Source organism: Ipomoea nil, unplaced genomic scaffold (genome assembly GCF_001879475.1).
Source record: "Ipomoea nil cultivar Tokyo-kokei standard unplaced genomic scaffold, Asagao_1.1 scaffold2975, whole genome shotgun sequence".
NCBI lineage: Eukaryota > Viridiplantae > Streptophyta > Magnoliopsida > Solanales > Convolvulaceae > Ipomoea > Ipomoea nil.
The window spans coordinates 1742987-1761534 of record NW_017619403.1 but is presented as its reverse complement, the minus strand read 5'-3'; the positions used below and the strand labels follow the sequence as shown (position 1 = coordinate 1761534).

General features: G+C 32.3%; 2 protein-coding genes and 1 long non-coding RNA gene across 3 annotated transcripts; 2 read left to right on the top strand and 1 right to left on the bottom strand.

Annotated features, from left to right (window-relative positions):
• Positions 1-214: 214 nt before the first annotated feature.
• Positions 215-2523, top strand: LOC109163173 (thaumatin-like protein). The gene is made up of 3 exons (XM_019311932.1): positions 215-376; positions 514-891; positions 1979-2523. The coding sequence occupies exons 1-3, from the start codon at positions 313-315 to the stop codon at positions 2278-2280; spliced, it is 744 nt and encodes a 247-aa protein (XP_019167477.1). The 5' UTR covers positions 215-312; the 3' UTR covers positions 2281-2523.
• Positions 2524-9378: 6855 nt separating this feature from the next.
• Positions 9379-9808, bottom strand: LOC109163175. The gene is made up of 2 exons (XR_002051209.1): positions 9771-9808; positions 9379-9441 (listed from the first exon to the last, which is right to left on the bottom strand). It is a non-coding gene; the product is annotated as an uncharacterized LOC109163175 (long non-coding RNA).
• A 244-nt stretch (positions 9809-10052) lies between these two features.
• LOC109163174 (calcium-binding allergen Ole e 8-like) lies at positions 10053-10851 on the top strand. Its single transcript, XM_019311934.1, has one exon. The coding sequence runs from the start codon at positions 10148-10150 to the stop codon at positions 10619-10621; it is 474 nt and encodes a 157-aa protein (XP_019167479.1). The 5' UTR covers positions 10053-10147; the 3' UTR covers positions 10622-10851.
• The last annotated feature ends 7697 nt before the right edge of the window (positions 10852-18548 follow it).

Sequence of the window (18548 nt, the reverse complement as noted above, 5' to 3'; positions counted from 1 at the left end):
TTGAATTTTACTTAAATTTCGAGACAAATTATGCTTTTGTGTTTGATAATGCTTTAAATTTGATTTCTCAATATATAAATTTAAATACCAATTCCAAACTTACTATTATAGAAAATTAAAATTATCAATAACTTCATCCAAACATCGTTAATCGAAAGTGAGATTAGAAAAATAAGAAAACCCTACCAATAGTCCAGTACTGATCTCTTATTTCTTTCTATAAAAACCCCATTCCCATTAGCGTCTCCAAAAGTGTAACAGAATACACTTTCCTACTAGTACTAACTAGCCCAAGCTCTCAACACATCAATCATGGAAGCAATGTTGAGATCTCTCCTCTTTCTCTCCGCCATTTTCTTCTTCTTCTTCGTTTCAGGTATGGTACATCATCTTCGTACTCTCTATTTCTGTTAAAACAAATGCATATAATCCGGCGAGGTACCAAGCTCCGCTTCTTTAAATCATTAACATTTTGCTTTGCTTTTCTGTATTTTTTGTTTTTTCTGGAAACAGTGGAGGTATCGGCGACGACAATGACGTTGTACAACAAGTGTAGGCACCCGGTTTGGCCGGGGATTCAACCGGGAGCCGGGAAGCCGGTGTTGGCCCGGGGAGGATTCAAGCTGCCGCCGAACAAGGCGTATACTCTGCGCCTCCCGGCGGGGTGGTCCGGCCGCGTGTGGGGCCGCCACGGATGCTCCTTCGACGCCGCCGGCCGGGGAAAATGCGCCACCGGGGACTGCGGCGGCGCCCTCTTCTGCAACGGCATTGGCGGCACCCCTCCGGCTACTCTCGCCGAGATCACTCTCGGAAATGACCAGGATTTCTATGACGTCAGCCTCGTCGACGGCTACAATCTCGCCATCTCCATTACTCCCTTCCGCGGCACCGGTGAGCACCCTACCAAATCTCCGTTTTCTGTTTTGTTTCCCACTTTACCCCCCTTCAAATTTACATGTGCGTGTTGTATTCTCTATCTCTGGTAGGGCATTTTAGTCATTGTCAACATAATCACCCTTTAATTTTTTCAAGATTTTGTCATAAAAAACACTAATCTATGCTTAGTCCCAACATTAATCCAACCAAATGACCTTAAAACACCTAAAGATTCATACTTTGATGTGATGATTTTGTCCCCAGATGATTGTGCTTTTGCTCAGGAATCTGAATGACTAAATGGAAAATGCTTTAATTTTGGTTTATTTACCTTCACCAACTGTTTTAAGTACACAAGAAAACAATGGAGATAACAGAGATTTAGTTCATTTGGTGACACCATATGAGAAACCACATGACATGGTGACCTAAGGGATTCTTGAGTTTTTGTAGTTTATTCCATATAGGATTCCAATCCAAAAGCAGGGGATTTGCAGTGACAAGTTTGATTATGAAATGTTTGTTTTGTTTTGAATTGCATAAGGAATCAATGAGGTCACATCATTTTTTTAAAGATTTATCACCTGCCACTTTCCATACTTCATTAAAATAAAGTGTCATTAGATCCAGTTCAGCTGTCAAAAACTTTAATCAAATCTGTTGGGCGGAGGCCTAAATGGCCAAGTACAACACCAAGTGGCTCGGGGATTGTTGGGCCGGGCCCTGAAGGGCCAAGTTCAGCACCAAACTCTCGAAAATGTGGCAATGGTATAAAGAAACAAAGTTATGTCTTGTCCTAACAAGAGTAAAAACTTTATAGTTAAGACAGAAGATTGTTGGGCGGAGGCCTAGAGGATTGTTGGAGGAGGCCTAAAGGGCCAAGTGCAGGGGTGCACAAACCTTTCCTTTCAATGAGTTCACCTTTCAATGTGTTCAACTCTCACCTTAACTCGAAATCTTGAATGTGTTTTTTGTTTCAACTAAAAACTTAGGTTAATAGTTAGACTACGTGTTTATATTTTGTATATTATATACTCAAACATTTCCAAGAGAGAGGAATGTGAATTGATGGGATATTATATCATATATGATGGTGTTGCAGGGAAGTGCAGCTATGCAGGGTGTGTGAGTGATCTGAACACCATTTGCCCGGTGGGGCTGCAGGTGAGGTCTCATGACAACCGGAGCGTGGTGGCCTGCAAGAGCGCCTGCTCGGCCTTCAACTCCCCGAGGTATTGCTGCACCGGGAGCTTTGGCAGCCCGAACTCGTGCAAGCCCACGGCCTACTCGAGGATCTTCAAGACCGCTTGCCCAAAGGCGTACTCTTATGCTTATGATGATCCCACTAGCATTGCAACTTGCACAAGGGGCAGCTATTTGGTCACTTTCTGTCCTCACCATTAGTATTCCATCACTACTACTGTTATTATCATCAATAGTGGTGCTTCAGTGCTAGCATAATATATATACTCTCTCTTATTTGGTCTTTTCTCATCTATTTTATTGCTAAACCTAGACTAGACTAGATCCAATGTCTATTCCCAGAAATGTATGCTCTATTATTAACTTTATCAATGCTGGATGTCACTTAGTATTTGTTCCTTGTTGACTATTTATTATGTTCAATAGTTCTGTTGTTTTGTTTTTCATCTGTGTTTTAGCCATTTTCTTAGTAACGAGGGAAACCCGCAGCCATTATCTAAAAATATGCACTGGGTAACCACAAGGAGGTAAACCTGCTTAGGTTGTTCATAGCTGACCGACTCAAACCAAGGAGGCCAATAGGTCGGAAGTCGAACTTGTAACCTTGTGATTATCAAATCAATAGACTGATCAACTTGGTTGGAGTTGTCCCGTGTTTTAGACCTTTTATTTCGGGGTGTTTTGGGCAACCATATTTGAAATCTAAACCCTAACCATAATGAGCAATTTGGAGAAATACTTAGTAATGAAGATGAGTGTAAATAGAAATCAATAATTTCTCATCACTCTGAAGCTAATTCAGATTTAGTCCGAATATTGAGATTATTGAATCAGAATCTATGTGATAAAAATAAGATAGATCTTGGATTCTTCACTGACATGTTCCTTTGATGTTCGAGGAGAAAGAAAACGACATGAAACAGGGTACTAGTGTTTTGTTAATGAATCAGAGGTTTGTTGGCAATGCCAGCTGCAAGTTCCTTGGATTCCTACTGACATGGGACTACCTACTTTTATTTGATTTATGCCATATCAAATATATGATAAATATGGGAATTAGGATAAAAATTAAGAAATAAAATAAGTAACAATAAAGCAATAAATAAGTAACAATAAAGCAATTTATCATGGTAAAACTTATTTTCTTTGGATAACAAATTAAAATTTGAATCTCATCACTTTTACCACCAAAAAATGAAGAATAATTAAAAAAAAAAGGGGGGGGGGGGGGGGGGGGGATAAATAGTGGGGCAGTTGAACTCTCCTTTTTTTTTTTTTTTTTTTTTTTTTTGAAATAAACTCTCCTGCTTTTACCTGAAAAAGCATAAAACTGGGCTTTCTTTTTGTTTGAGAGAAAGAATCTGAAATTGGGCCAGTTTAGAAAGGCAGTTCAACGGCTACATTACTATACATTGCCCTATTCACAACTTTGGCGACAACAAAAATTCAATTCATAATAAATTCCTCGCTTATTATTATTATTATTTTTTTTTTTGAAAGGAAAGGAAAGCATACATTAAGCATCAAGAATCAAATGTTGAATACATGGTGAATAAGTAGAAAACCAAACCCCTAATTAGCAGCTCTAGCCAAAGCGTGAGCAAGCTTATTCGCTGATCGAACAATAAACCAAAACGACACAATATCAAAATACCGTTTGAAGGAAAGACACTCCTTGAGTACGCAGCTAACATAAGAAAAATTAGGAGAGTCAGATTTCAATAAAGAGAATACCATCTGATAATTCGTGAAGATAACCACTTTACGCCAACCACACTCTATGGCCCACGGAAGAGCCTCCTTGACCGTCATGGCCTCTGCGAGATGTGAACCATTGAGACATTTTACGCACTTAACTGTTTGTAAAATGTCTTTTACGCCAACCAAGACATTTTATGTTTGAAACGAAGGCCACCAAACTGTTTCAGCACATTCATCCGAGTCCAAGATAACCAATGATCCCCTTACCGTTGCTACTTTTTGACCACCAGAACTTATTCATAATTCTTTCTAGACTCTCACAAGAAGTAGAGGGAAGATAATAAATACTCATGACATAAGTGGGAAGAGCCTGAGCCACACTTTTCAGTAACACTTCCTTTCCTGCTCATTAAGTATTACACCAACATTACTTATAACTTATAAGGAAAAGAAAATTAAAACTGTAATATTTTTAATGAAAAATGTAATACTTATGTAAAAGTATTACTCCGTACATTTTTTTTCCCTCAAAAGTATTACATATTATCTTATTAAATAACAAACGTTTTATTCATGATTAGTATTGTATTTTTTAATATAAATATTATATTTCTATATTAACCTGATCCATTTTACGGATAATGATATATAAGACAATCTCACGTGTATAAAAGTATTTTTATGCATGTATGCTGGTTACAAAACATTACTCAAAAACACATTATATATCAACTTTGGATAGAGCCCACCATTGACACGATTTATCTTACAACATTTTGGGCCTTGCTAGTATACCCGTTTTTTTTTTTTTTTTTTTTTTTTTAATCAAAATTTTATTTATAATTCTGTATTTATTATTAACACATTTTGTACTTGCAGTGGATAGTTTCTGTACATGTAGCTATCATATTATGTGTCAGCAATTATCAAGTCAGATTCTGTATCTATAGTTGACACATTCGGTACATGCAATTGATAGTTTATGTACCTATAACTATCATATCACGTATAAGCAATTATCAAGTTATTTGTTTACATGTATAGAAACGGTTAACTATAGATACAAAATTTGTTAACTGAAGGTACATAATTTTTGCATCAGAGTTCACAATTCAATATGAACCGTGGTCCATGGTATACCAATTGGTTTATGGCAAATTATTGTGTGGACCGTGATTTACACAGCTGTGTGGACCACGGTAAAAGATGACGTCGTTTTAATGTTTAAAAAAAAAAAATCTTTGCTCTGCGAGCATGTTAGGATAATGAACATTATGGAGTAATATAATATATTTTATGAGTTAGAATAATATACTTTATGTGTTAAAGTAATATAATTTTTGTGTTAGAATAATGAAATTTCTCGAGTAAGATAATGTATTTTATGAGTTAGAATAATGTACTTTTAAGTGTTAGAATAATATATTTTATGAGTTAAAATAATGTGTAATGTACTTTATGTGTTAGAATAATGAAATTTTTTGGACTAGATAATGTATTTAATGAGTTAAAATAATATATTTTATATGTTAGAATAATATATTATGAATAAAAATAATATATACTTTATGTATTTTTTTAATGGTGGTCCACATAACTATTTGTATCATAATGATTGGTGGGTATATGTTTATTTCTGGAATTTGATAATCATCTGGATTCCGGGCCCACACGGTAATAGTTACGCATTCCGACCCCACACGTCTCCTACAGTCCCACGGCTATCTTCTACACGGAGCTCCCGCGGGAGGTTACTTTCTTAGTTTTCCTAACAACTCTCATATCCAATTATACAAACCATCAATATATATATATATATATAATTTTATTCATAGAAAAAAAAAGTGATATCTATGTTTATATATTACGACGTATTGGACAAAATTTTATTTAGAGTGATAGTATACTCAAATTGAATGCACCGTAACATATAATGAATGCACCGTAACATATCCATGAATGCACCATGAAATTTTATTGAGTGGATTGCAATAATTACAAAAATATCATATCATTTTTTTCTTCTTATTTTTTCGTCTTTGATCAACTTAGATAGACGGTTGATATTATTTCATATTTTTTACAGGATCCCCCCCCCTCCCCCCTCCCCCCTCCCCGAGAGACTCCTATAAGAATACATCTTTGTGTAAAAAATCAATGGTGTTTAAGTCAATTGAAAATACAGAGACAAAAAATTGTAAATATGTTGAGGTCTTAGCATTTGACAAAAAAAAAAAAAAAACAAAATAGCGCTGTTATTTTAAAGGCAAAATTGTATAATAAACTCAGGTAAAAACATAACATTTTTGCATTATATATGAATAAAAGTGCACTATAAAAAATTTAAAAGTATATTATAAAATGGATAAAAGTGCACAATGCAAAAAACGTTACAAAATATTTAAAGTATAATGTAAGAATGTTAATAAACACTATAGAATAGTTAATAGTGCACAATGAGACACTTTTATTGTTGGAGATGTGTATTTTTAAATTCGTAATCATGTACTTTTAACTTTATCATTGGTACATTTTTTGTCATAGTATACTTTTATTATTTATATGGTACACTTTTCATTATTTTATAACACACTTTTAGCATTTAGATCATTACGTCTTTCATTAATTTAATTATTTTCTTCATTATCAAGAACAAATCTTAAAAAGACAACACATGCATCCATTACTACTTGGAGAGTTTAGAATGAAGGATTATTGGAGGCAACATATATGTGTTTCTATACATTGCTATCAACGTAACTTTTGTTAATTATTTTTTTCATGTTTGGACTTTCGTCTTTAGATTTTGAATATTATTCATCTGATAGTGGTTCTTCGATAATGGATTCTATCGTATGCGGCTTTTTGCAACTTTGATGGGAGTTTGGTAGCCAGAAAATTTTAATTTTTTTTAGAAATTTAAAAGGTGAAAAAATTATTTTCATACTTAGTGCAATTTTTAACAACCCCAACGACAATTGCGGAAGTTAGAAGCTTCCTCGGGCTGGCAAGGACTATCGTAGGTTTATAGGAGCCCTTTATGCTGGGAAGAAAATTTATTTTCATATTTAGTGCAATTTTTTCAAGTCGTGGGTGGAGTGTTACAGTTGGTATCAGAGCTTAAGATATCTATGAAAATTTCGGGTCGATGAGAATTACGTCCCATGACATTAATGAAATTAAATCTCACTTAGGAGATGTAGGATTTTTTTTCCCAGGTGGCTAAGAATCGACTAAATTTATTCAATTATGTATTTATCATTTTTGACGTCTATAAATATAAAATATTATTTTTCACAACATTACACATTGTTTATCAAAGAAATTTGCATCTAGGTACGTAATTAAAGTTTTTGGTAATCTAATTTGCAATATGATTCATTACATAACGATACAATGCATGTTTGTGAAAATGAACCAAACATGTTAATTAATTTTCCAAGTAATTTAGTTATTATGTTCCCGGGATAACACGAAATATGTTAATTTATTTTTCCTGTAAAATTATTCCATTAAACATATTCCTTAAAACATTTTGTGAAAATTTAATTGATGTGAAAATATCAAACCACTTCTTCAAATCAATCAAATGATGCATTATTTTCTTGCATTGTTTTCTTTTGTGAATTACCGAAATATAATTAATTTGTATTTCACCAAAGGCCTGCAAACATTAAATGCCCAATATGCACCAACAAAGTTAAAATGACAATTATTCCATTTAAACTACAACCACTAGACCATTATGATGGATGACTGAGATGAGTCTATAATTTGTACATGAGCAACAATTCTCACTTCATCCTTATTAGAAATGAGAATAAATCTAGGTCATCCCTATAAAAATAAAAATAGACGAATGAAATCTATACTTTAATTAAAAAAAAATGTTATACCGAGTAACATTTGTGTAATATATATAACAACGCGTCCATTATTATATTATCTAAGAGAAAATTAACATGATTTTGGAGAAAAATAATATTGCTTTTGTAAAAAACAACAAAGTTTTGAAAAAAAATTAAATATAAAAAGAAAAGGTTACAACGTATGAGAAACAATGACATAGTTTTGGAGAAAAAACAACATTTCTTTAGTGAAAATAATATTGTTTTGGTGAAAACAACTTCATTTTGGAACATTTACACAAGTTTAATTGCAAAAGGTGGGAATCTAACTCCGATTACAAAAGTCCAGCTTACCAATTTTTGGTTGGGAACATGCGGTATTGCATCTTGCAGTTTTAATCTAACTCTGACTCACTATGTATCATGAGTATCCCCCCCTTACAACTAGTACCGTGGCAAAGAATCAAACATTTCTCATATGCATGTTTTTGGGTGTGCAGTCTGCACCCCAATACCACCAACATATCGTACATCCATGGGCTAGCAACGAAAGCTGGGTATTATATTTATGGTTGTTATGAATCTCCCTCTATCATTAAATCTTAGAGTCCATGACAGGGGATCGATTTATTACGAGGTAGTTGGGTCGTACGTTGACTGCATTTTTAATGAAGATCATTTCCCGACATTAGGGAGAGATAATAGTTCATATTTAACAAAATGCCCAGACATTTCATAGAATGAAAAATATATTCAGTATCTAGATCTACGTTCTAGTCAGACTGAAATGGAAGTTTAGAAGATTATTAATTTGCAGAATTTATCAAATAGTCTGCCACAGGGACAGATCCAGAAAATCATCTGAGCGGGGGTGAAGATTAAATGACGTTAGAAATGTCAATGACAAAATATAAAACAACCATAATAAGGTTAAAATACAAAATACATTATAAATTACAATAGAATGTTTTTGATAGATTACATGATAGTTAGCGTCGGAGCTAAAAATTATACCTAAGTGGAGTGAAAATGTGAAAATATTTATGACAAAATATGAAACATAATCAATTAGATAAAATAATTTTAATAACACTATATTCATAAATACTTTTTAATTTTAATTTCTTTTACTTATATCGATTTTTCTAAATTAATTCGAATACAATAAAGTATAATATAAACTTGTATACTACATTAAGTAAATGATTCATAAAAAGTAGACTAAAAGAGCATTTAATTTGTTAATTAAATTATTCATAAAAAGTAAACTAAAAAATATTTAATTTATCATGTGAAGAAAATGCAAGAGATAAAATAAGAAAAATTGTTACCAATGAGATTTGCACCTATAACATAAAGTATTTAACCTCAAATTTAGAATTTAATTAACTAAACTGCTCAAACTATTGACATTTTTAACGTAAATATAGGTTTTATATAATTTTTAGTTCATTTACTAATAAAACATTAGGGACGAAATTTACAATTTTAGTATAACTCATGGACGAAAAGTGAGCACGAAAAGATGAAAAGTGCAACGTTAATGATAATTCAGGGACGAAAAGTGAGTATGACCCGCACCGAACACCACGCGATGTGCGGTACTCTTCCAATCGCTGGACCCTACCTCTGGCTGAGCCGTTTCCAGGGTGGATAGACTGTTAAACAGAAAAGATAACTCTTCCCGAGGGCCCCACTAACGCCTCCGAAATCCCTAACGTTGCTGTCAATCGCCACGTCCCGGTTCAGAAATTTTATCCCGATTCCCTTTCAACGCATGCACAAACGCGCTGTCTGTCGGGCTTCCCCGACCCTAAGCCACATCAGCATTTTTCATTTTTTTTTTTATAATTAAGGCGGTTTGCAAATTTGCTTCTGTAACAAATTTGCAAACCGCTGACAAAAGCTGGCGCGGCAACCGCTGCGACGGCTTTTGTATTATTTAATTTTGTTTTATTGTTTTTTTTTCTTTTTAATATTTTAATATTATTAATAATGTTATTTTAATATGTTGGGCCCACTTTTGAAGGTTGATTGGATTTGCAGGGATGTAGTGTGAATAGTAGATGATTTGCAAATGGGATGATGTGGAAGTGAGATCCATTTTTGAGAGTGGGAGATGTTTGCAGGGATAAGGACAACCTTAGGATCAACTAATCCATGTACACGTGTCATTCATACTTAGAGATAAATTCTACAATTATCCTATAACTTACCGACGAAGCAGACAATTTTTCCTATAACAAATTATGAGTATTTCAAATTAGTTATGCATTTCATTTCCTTCTAGTAGTCTTTGCAAAGAAATTTGTCAAATTTGACACGCCCGTCCGTCTACCCAAACAACCGCCAACGTCCAAATCCCAACTTCTATAATTCTAAATTGTCCAATTGCTTTACCCAATGCCTACGGGCTATTATAAATACACCTAAATATCTACTTTAGCAACCACCAGCACCATCGCTTCTCTTCTTCATTGAATCATTTCATCCCTAAAAATTTCACGAAATTCGCAACAATGGCGTCAAATGGACACCCTAAACCCGCGCCTCTGGAGTGCTCGCAGGACATGAACGAGGTCCAGAAGGTCTTCGATCGGTTCGATTCCAACCACGACGGCAAGATCTCTCCGGAGGAGCTATCCGGCGTCCTGGAGAAGCTCGGATCCGGCGTCTCCCCCAAGGAGGTGTGCGAGATTATGGAGGACATCGACACGAACAAGGACGGCTTCATCAATCTCCAGGAGTTCGCCGGATTCTGCAAGGGCCGCGACGGAGACAGCGCCGACAAGGAGCTCCGCGAGGCCTTCGAGCTCTACGATCAGGACAGGAACGGCTTGATCTCCGCCGCCGAGCTCCACTTGATCCTCACGCGCCTCGGAGAGCAATGCTCCGTCGACGACTGCGCCGGGATGATCAAGTCCTTCGACACCGACGGCGACGGCAACGTCAGCTTTGAGGAGTTCAGGACGATGATGGCCGTCAAGCCCTAACTCATAGTGAGTCAACGCGTTTTCTAAAGGTTGGCGCACGGAATTTCGGTGTGCGCGTCTGTAGGTTATCCCTTCTTCTAGCGTAAAGTAATGTTGGGCTTTTTAGCGTAAATAATGACTGTTTGCTGGGTTATTACTTATTAGATGATGGCGTGTGGAATATACGGACCATACGGAAATGTCAAATGTGTAATCAAATCTCTAACATTACTTTGTTGACTTTGGATTTACAAGTCTTCTTATCCTTAACAACACTTCCAAACACGGCAAAATATGTTAATGTTTGTGATTATTGAAATTTACGGCAAATTAGTGGTTGGGCTTATCTGACCCAAATGCTACATATTTAGCTCATGGTTCACAATTAATTTTAGAGAAAAAGGTTAAATAGGTACATGATTTTTTTTACGAAAAGTCAATTAAGTCCATCAATTTTAAAAAAAATGCATTTAAATGCATCAACTTACGATTTTAAGGCATCCAATCCCGTTGGCCGATTTTTTCTCCAGTAAATTCTGGTAAATGTCCTCGTAACTCGCTGTATAAGCTTTGTTTTGGGTATTTAGCTTGCCACATTAGCATAAGAAAAAAGAAATTAAAATAGGATTTAGAACTCACAATTCCAACCCTAATTCCTAATCTTTATCTATGTTTTTCAACCATTGCTTCCTCCTCTTCTTCTTACTCCATAACAAGTTTTTTCTACTCCATCGCCAATCAGTGTTTCATCTCACCCAGTACATTGCTTTGCCTTCTGCTTATTCTCCCTGGTTCGTGTTTTTGTTATTGCCACGGTCACGTTCTTGTTGGAGATGGCATCATCACGTTGGAGTGGTTCACCATTCTCATCTCCCTCGAAGTCAAAGATTAAATTTAGAGTATGAACCAGAACCATCATTGTATTGTCGTTGTGTATTGAAATCATCAATGTGTATCACGAGAGAATGAACAATAATATTTTGGGTGTCAAATATGGAAGGTACATGTATTGTATTTAAGATTTTAAAATGTTATTAATAACTTAATAAGTATTTAAGATGAGTAAAAACCTCTTATAAGTTAGTTATGATCTGAGTTAATGTTTTAATTTTTTTATTTGGTTTTCAGCAACAGTTTGTGTTTAACGTGTTATGACTTTTTTGTTTAATGTTGTAGAATATGAATGTGAACCTTTTTATTTGGAAAAAATTATTATGGAAAGAGGATGATGTTGAATCATATTCGAATAAGAATGTTGGAATATGGTTGAAAAAGATGAGTCAGAAATTATGGAGAAAGTTTGACAATTGTTGTGAAGTAATCTTGAGAAAGGTTTTCAAGCTGAAATAGAAAGAAAGAAAAAAAAAACACAAAAAAAAAACATAATAATTGGTTTTATAATTGTTATAGGAATAGTTGTGTCTATAAGTTTGCAACAAAGGGCAAAACCATATAGATCTATGATGACTTTGCAAGTTTGCAACAAACGGCAAAATCATATGAATCTATTATGAATTTGTTGTAGTTTAATAGTATATTAATAAATTTCAATAAGTGAAGGTGATGCGAACCTGGTTGGCTTGATCTTCTCTTCACACTCGGATTAAAATAATATTTCAGAACAGTTTATTAGGCGAGGTGAAATCTGATTAAAAGGTTCAATTTAGGCTAGGTATAAGGGTTTGTTTTTGTGGTTTTTGATAAGTCCTCAGCCACACCGGGTTATACGGTGATACGTAGGATTTGGGATGACGCCACAAGTGGGGTTTTACACTTATAAGTCTGGTTTGCCATGACCAACTCATGGCCGAACTCATTCCGAGTTTTAGAAAACACTCACTTTTCTAATTCAAAAATTCTCAACTATGTATTTTATTTGGCATGCAATGACCTTAAATAGCCATTAACAAACATATTACAACCACATAAATCATAAATGAGATAATTATTAAAAATATAATAAACTAATCCTAACCAACAAACTAAGATAAACTTAAATAATGATATAATTCTAACAAACTAAATCTAAAATAATTTAAAGATAATCATCATAATTAATTAATTAATATAACTAATTCTAAAATATTTTCAACAATTCACGCGGCCACAACATTTCCTCTCTCTTTAGAGGATTCGTCTTCGAATCCACGTTCCAGGCACCATTGAAGCTTCATGAGTCTTCGTGAAGAGACAACCGTTTGCTCTGATACCAAATGATTCGAACCTGATTGGCCCGATCTTCTCTTCACACTCTCACTAAAATAATATTTCAGAACAGTTTATTAGGCTAGGTGAAATCTGATTAAAAGGTTTAATTTAAGCTAGGTACACTCTGACTAAAATAATATTTCAGAACAGTTTATTAGGCTAGGTGAAATCTGATTAAAAGGTTTAATTTAAGCTAGGTATAAGGGTTTGTTTTTTGTGGTTTTTGATAAGTCCTCGGCCACACCGGGTTATACGGTGATACGTAGGATTTGGGATGACGCCACAAGTGGGGTTTTACACTTGATAAGTCAGGTTTGCTATGACCAACTAACGGCCGAACTCATTCCGAGTTTTAGAAAACACTCAGTTTTCAAATTAAAAAATTTTCAACAATGTATTTTATTTGGCATGCAATGACCTTAAATAGCCATTAACAAACATATTACAACCACATAAATCATAAATGAGATAATTATTAATACTATAATAAACTAATCCTAACCAACAAACTAAGATAAACTGAAATAATGATATAATTCTAACAAACTAAATCTAAAATAATTTAAAGATAATCATCCTAATTAATTAATTAATTAATATAACTAATTCTAAAATATTTTCAACAATTCACGTGGCCACAACAGAAGGTATGACAAAAAATCAGGGTTTATTGTCACAGTTTCTACCTCACCATTAACCATTTACATAGTCCATCACATGTTCTTGGACAAAATTGACACCATGGTGAATTCTTATTTGTACAATGAATGCATTCTACAAAATAAAGACATGTTAAATTGTATTAAAAACATTCTAACTGAATTACAAAAAGTATATTACCAAAAAGTAATTTCCTTTTACTATTTTTAATAAGTTATTCTTGCCAATAAGCGTGTCAATAAACATACTTTTTACCGCTTTCAATAAGTTACCCAAATAAAGCCAATATATATTGTACTGGCAGTATAAAAAGCCAACATACAATGACACAAAGCTAAATCAAAAAATTATTTTACTGGCAGCCAGCCAATACATGAAGAAATAGTTTTACTTACATAACTGTATGGACCATTCAATACCTAATATATAAAATACAACTATACTAATTGAAATGCATTCATTAGAAGTTAGGACCACAGTACCCTGAGTAGTTGTAGTTGCAGTACTTACTAAACACTTTAATTCTTTAAATTGATCGTCTATCAAATTGATGCAGTTTTTCAACTCTAGGTAATTAAAAGCCTGTCAAAAGTGACATGAAATTATAGTTGACTCAAATGTGTATAATTTTTTTTTTTTTTTTTTTATTTTAAATATTGGCTTCTCTGATCACATTAGACTTCTTTGTCTAAGTGGATGAAAAAGCTAACCATGGCTTTTTCGTCCATTATGGACAAGGAAGCCATGGCCAGCTTCTCCGTCTGACACACTATTTTTTTTTTAAAAAAAATTATTTATTTCAATAAAAATGTTACCTCAACATATTTTTATGAGTCACTTTTTGATAATGAGTTAATCGACTCGGTTACACCAATTTTACAAATTAATATGTTTAATGAAAACTTTTAATAGTTGAATAATGATCTAATTACTATTTTACAATGGTCTATTTAACTTATTTTCAGTTAATTATTTTTCTTAATCTTCTCGTGTTATTCCAAATTCTAACAAATAACAATTTGTCATGACATGGAAAAGTCTTTAAAAAAATAATATTCCAATTAAAAGAATGATTTGAGATGTGATCAGTTGTAAAGCATGTGGACAAGACCATTCAAATTGGTGGATTTTGTTTATGTAAAAGACAATTTCATATACTGGTGATGAAATTGAATGATTAAAGACTAAGGGGTCGTTTGGTTCACGGAATATCAGATTACCTTAGGGAATGTTAGATTGCTGGGAATGTTAGATTACTGGGAATGTTGGATTCCTGTGTTTGGTAAAATTGGGGTATGTAATATAATCATGTTTGGTTTTGGGTTATCTTTTATACACACTATAATATCCTTAACATATTTTCATACATTTTAATAAATTTAAAAATTAAAATAAATAAATAAGATAATGGTATCATATATAATTACATGATTTTAAAATATTAACTAAAATCTTCAACTTGAGAAACAAAATTATTTTATATGCTAACATAACATAATAAAAATAAAAAAAATATATAATTACAAAAATAATTTTATATATATATATATATATATATATATAAACTAACATAACCAAGGTTATCTTACATTACCTAAGATTTTGAAGGGAATCACATTCCCTTCAAAATCCTATTTGGAGGGAATGTGACATTTCTTGGGAATGTTAGATTCCCTAAGATAATATGAACCAAATACCGAAATGTGAGTTTTGGAATGTCACATTCCCTTGGTTATGTTATATAACCTGAACCAAACGCCCCCTAAAGTTTAAAAAGAACCGAAAGTATGAGGTGGAATTGTCGGCAGTAGACTTTAAGGTTGTTTGGTTGTGCAGCCAAGGGCATGACAGTAGTCAAATTTCTAGAATAGTATACACTTCTACACTCAATTCCCCAATGCTTTTGAGCGCCCAATTTTGAACAAAATCAATCAAAATATATTATAAGGGATGTTTAGTAAATAGCGGTTAGTTGATTTGAGTAACTAATAGTATTAATTGGTTGTAAAAGGATGTTTGATAAATTAGATATTAGTTGATAGCTGATTGCATACAAAATGACATTTAAAGGTATAATTTATTTTTTCAAAAAGCTGATCGAAAAAGCAACTCTAATTTAAGTAGCTTTTTGAATTTTAGTGTTTTAGAACAATAAGTTGTTATAAAATTTGATTAACCAAACACTCATATTGATTGTTTAACGAAGTCAAATAGCTAATAATAGTTAAACATACCAAAATTAGCTGATAAGCTAACTATATTACCAAAAAGGGCCATGTTTCTATATCACACAATTAGGCTGTAAGGGAATAGTAGAAGGATAATTCAGTCAAGTTGATTAAATTGTTGGTTTGATAATTATAATGTTCTAAGTTTAACTCTTTGTATGAGTGAGTAACCTAAATTTGTCTACTTTATTGTGATCCTTTATAAGTGCGAATCCCGAAGTAGTTGTTTCGATATTTTTTTTTTATCACGCGAATATTTTTTGTTTAAATATGTATAATATTAATCGCTTATAAGCTTCTTCTTAAAAAAAAAAAAAGTACTCTTAACATTTTTAAAATTATGAAAATAACTTTAAAACATTTTTTAAAATTTCCGTAAATTTGTAGGAAGAAATGTTTCTAAAAGGAAAAACAATAACTATAGATTATTTTCATGCAACATAGCCACACAATCACCTCTTTAGCTCTAATATTAAATTAAAAAAAATGTATTTCATATCATTAAAAAAATTAAACTGATAGTTATCCAACAAATTTATTATTTTATATAATATTATACTAACTGAAGTTTTTGTTTTTTTCCTTTTTTTTCCCATTCATAATTGGTTTTCTTTCTTTCTTTTTATCTTTATTTTATTTTCTTTTATTTTCTTTGTTTTTTTTTTTTCTTTTTAATAATTGTTTTAGCTGTGAGCTTTCGGTGGTGTGGTATGGAGCTTTGTATGGACAGTTGGTCTATGCAACAGAATATAAGTAGAGCGAACTTTGTATTCTTAATATATATTTTCTTTGTAAAATGTCTACAGCTAGATTCATTGTATAGAATATGCTGTCTTTTTTTAGGTAATATTTATCGAAATTATTTGTCGTATCTCCGTAATTTTATTTTGAGAAATAATTTTTTTTTCCCATCATTTGGATTACACAATATTTATAAACATTCAATAATAAATTAGAAATTATTAAAATGTAAAATTGAAAACTTAATTACCAACTCAATTATTCTCATTAAGTTGTTTTAGTTTATGACAATTGACATTTGTAAAATTATTCTTAAATGTAACCAGAATTATTGATTTTGGTTCCTCTACTACTATTTATCCAATAGTTATTGCATGGACCATGGTCCATACAACTGTGTGGACCACAGTCCAACAACGATTGCAGTTTAACACATAATGTACATTATTTTTACTCATAATATTTACGGTGTTGTTTTGAATCGTAATCCATATAACTGTGTAGACGATAATTTGCACTATTTATCATCAACCACTTCTTTTTTTGGTTGACGGTTAAAAAGAAATTAAATAGTATTTGGACAATAAATGATGGTAGAGGCCAGGGACCAAAGTCGCACATATTACATTACATTCTAATTTCATAATTGATAATTGTTAAAATTAAAAGTGATAAGGGTGACAGTCCACGGACTAAATTGAAAAATGTAATTGAGCCATTGAATTCAAAAAAAAGTTCTATATCTACATGCTCAAGAACTTGAAAAAAATAATGTAATTAGACCATTTAAAATAGAATTTACATTTAACCTCTACATTTTTTTTTTAAAAAAAGAACTTTCTTTTTCTTCCTAAAAAAATGTTGTTTTCATAGAGAATAATATGGAGAAAGAGGTTGGCAAAAAAAAATATTATGATGATATTGAAATTCAAAAAATAAAGTAATAACAAGGAAATGAGCCTAGCGGACTAAAACATGGGTGTGAACACATAAATTTGAAGAGGAAGACGAGCATAGGTTTTCTTGGGAAGAAAAATAAGTAGGTTACGTTATAGGACTTGTTTTTTTATTTATTTGAAAAGACGTTATAGGACTTGTTAGAATCCACTTGCTCAACCAAGTCTTATTTAGGAGAATAGATTAAATAGCATTTAACAACTTGACATTTAATATGGAAATTAATTATAAAAATTAAAATTAAAATTAAAATTAATTCAGTAGTATCAAAATTAATAGTCTAGAACGGTACTCGTAAAGTTACAATCGAGAAATGATATCTTTATTTTTTTAATCAAATAAATCTACGTTGAGACTCAATTTCTCATTCACCTATTAAAAAAAAAAATTCTATAGTATTTAGTATTTTAACTCTAGTTAGCTTCTTTAATGTTTTATTTTTAATATGCAATAATTAGTCTGTATTGCATGTTTTTTTTTTCCTTAAATTTTCTTGCCAAATTCGAATCTTTTTTATCCTCTTTTAGTTGTGATACTTTTGGATTACTCAAATGATGCAAGGATTTCTGAAATTCTTGAACAAGATTAAGTAGCAATGCGGATTGTTGAAGAGTTAAAGTATTATTCTCACAGAAAAGGTGAACAACACATAAGAGTTCAAGGAGCCTAAAACACGGTATCTTTGTATATACGAATATAATATTTGGAGTTTTGGACAAGAGGATGGTTTTTTAGTCTAATTTTATATTCATAAAGGAATTTTAATCCAAGACATTGACATATGTGCAGCCTAATTGAAGAGCATCCCAAGAGTGTGGGGTTTTTATTTTTATTTTTTTATGATACTGTTTTAGACCATAGGAACAACTCAAATGGTCTTAAAATATTGATTGCCAACGACTTAAGAACAAATGTTACATCAATAACCAACGTGGTATACCACGATAGTTTCAATAATTTATAATTTTGTGACACTTATTTTTGTATATTGTATGTTAAACTAATTTCATTATTGTTACTATTTTGTAATTTCAAAATTTTAAATTAATAATGTATTCAATTATTCACACAATTAAAAAATATCTTAAACAATATCTATCCCGTGCATTGCACGGAGACTATACTAGTTTTATATTCATAAAGGAATTTTAATC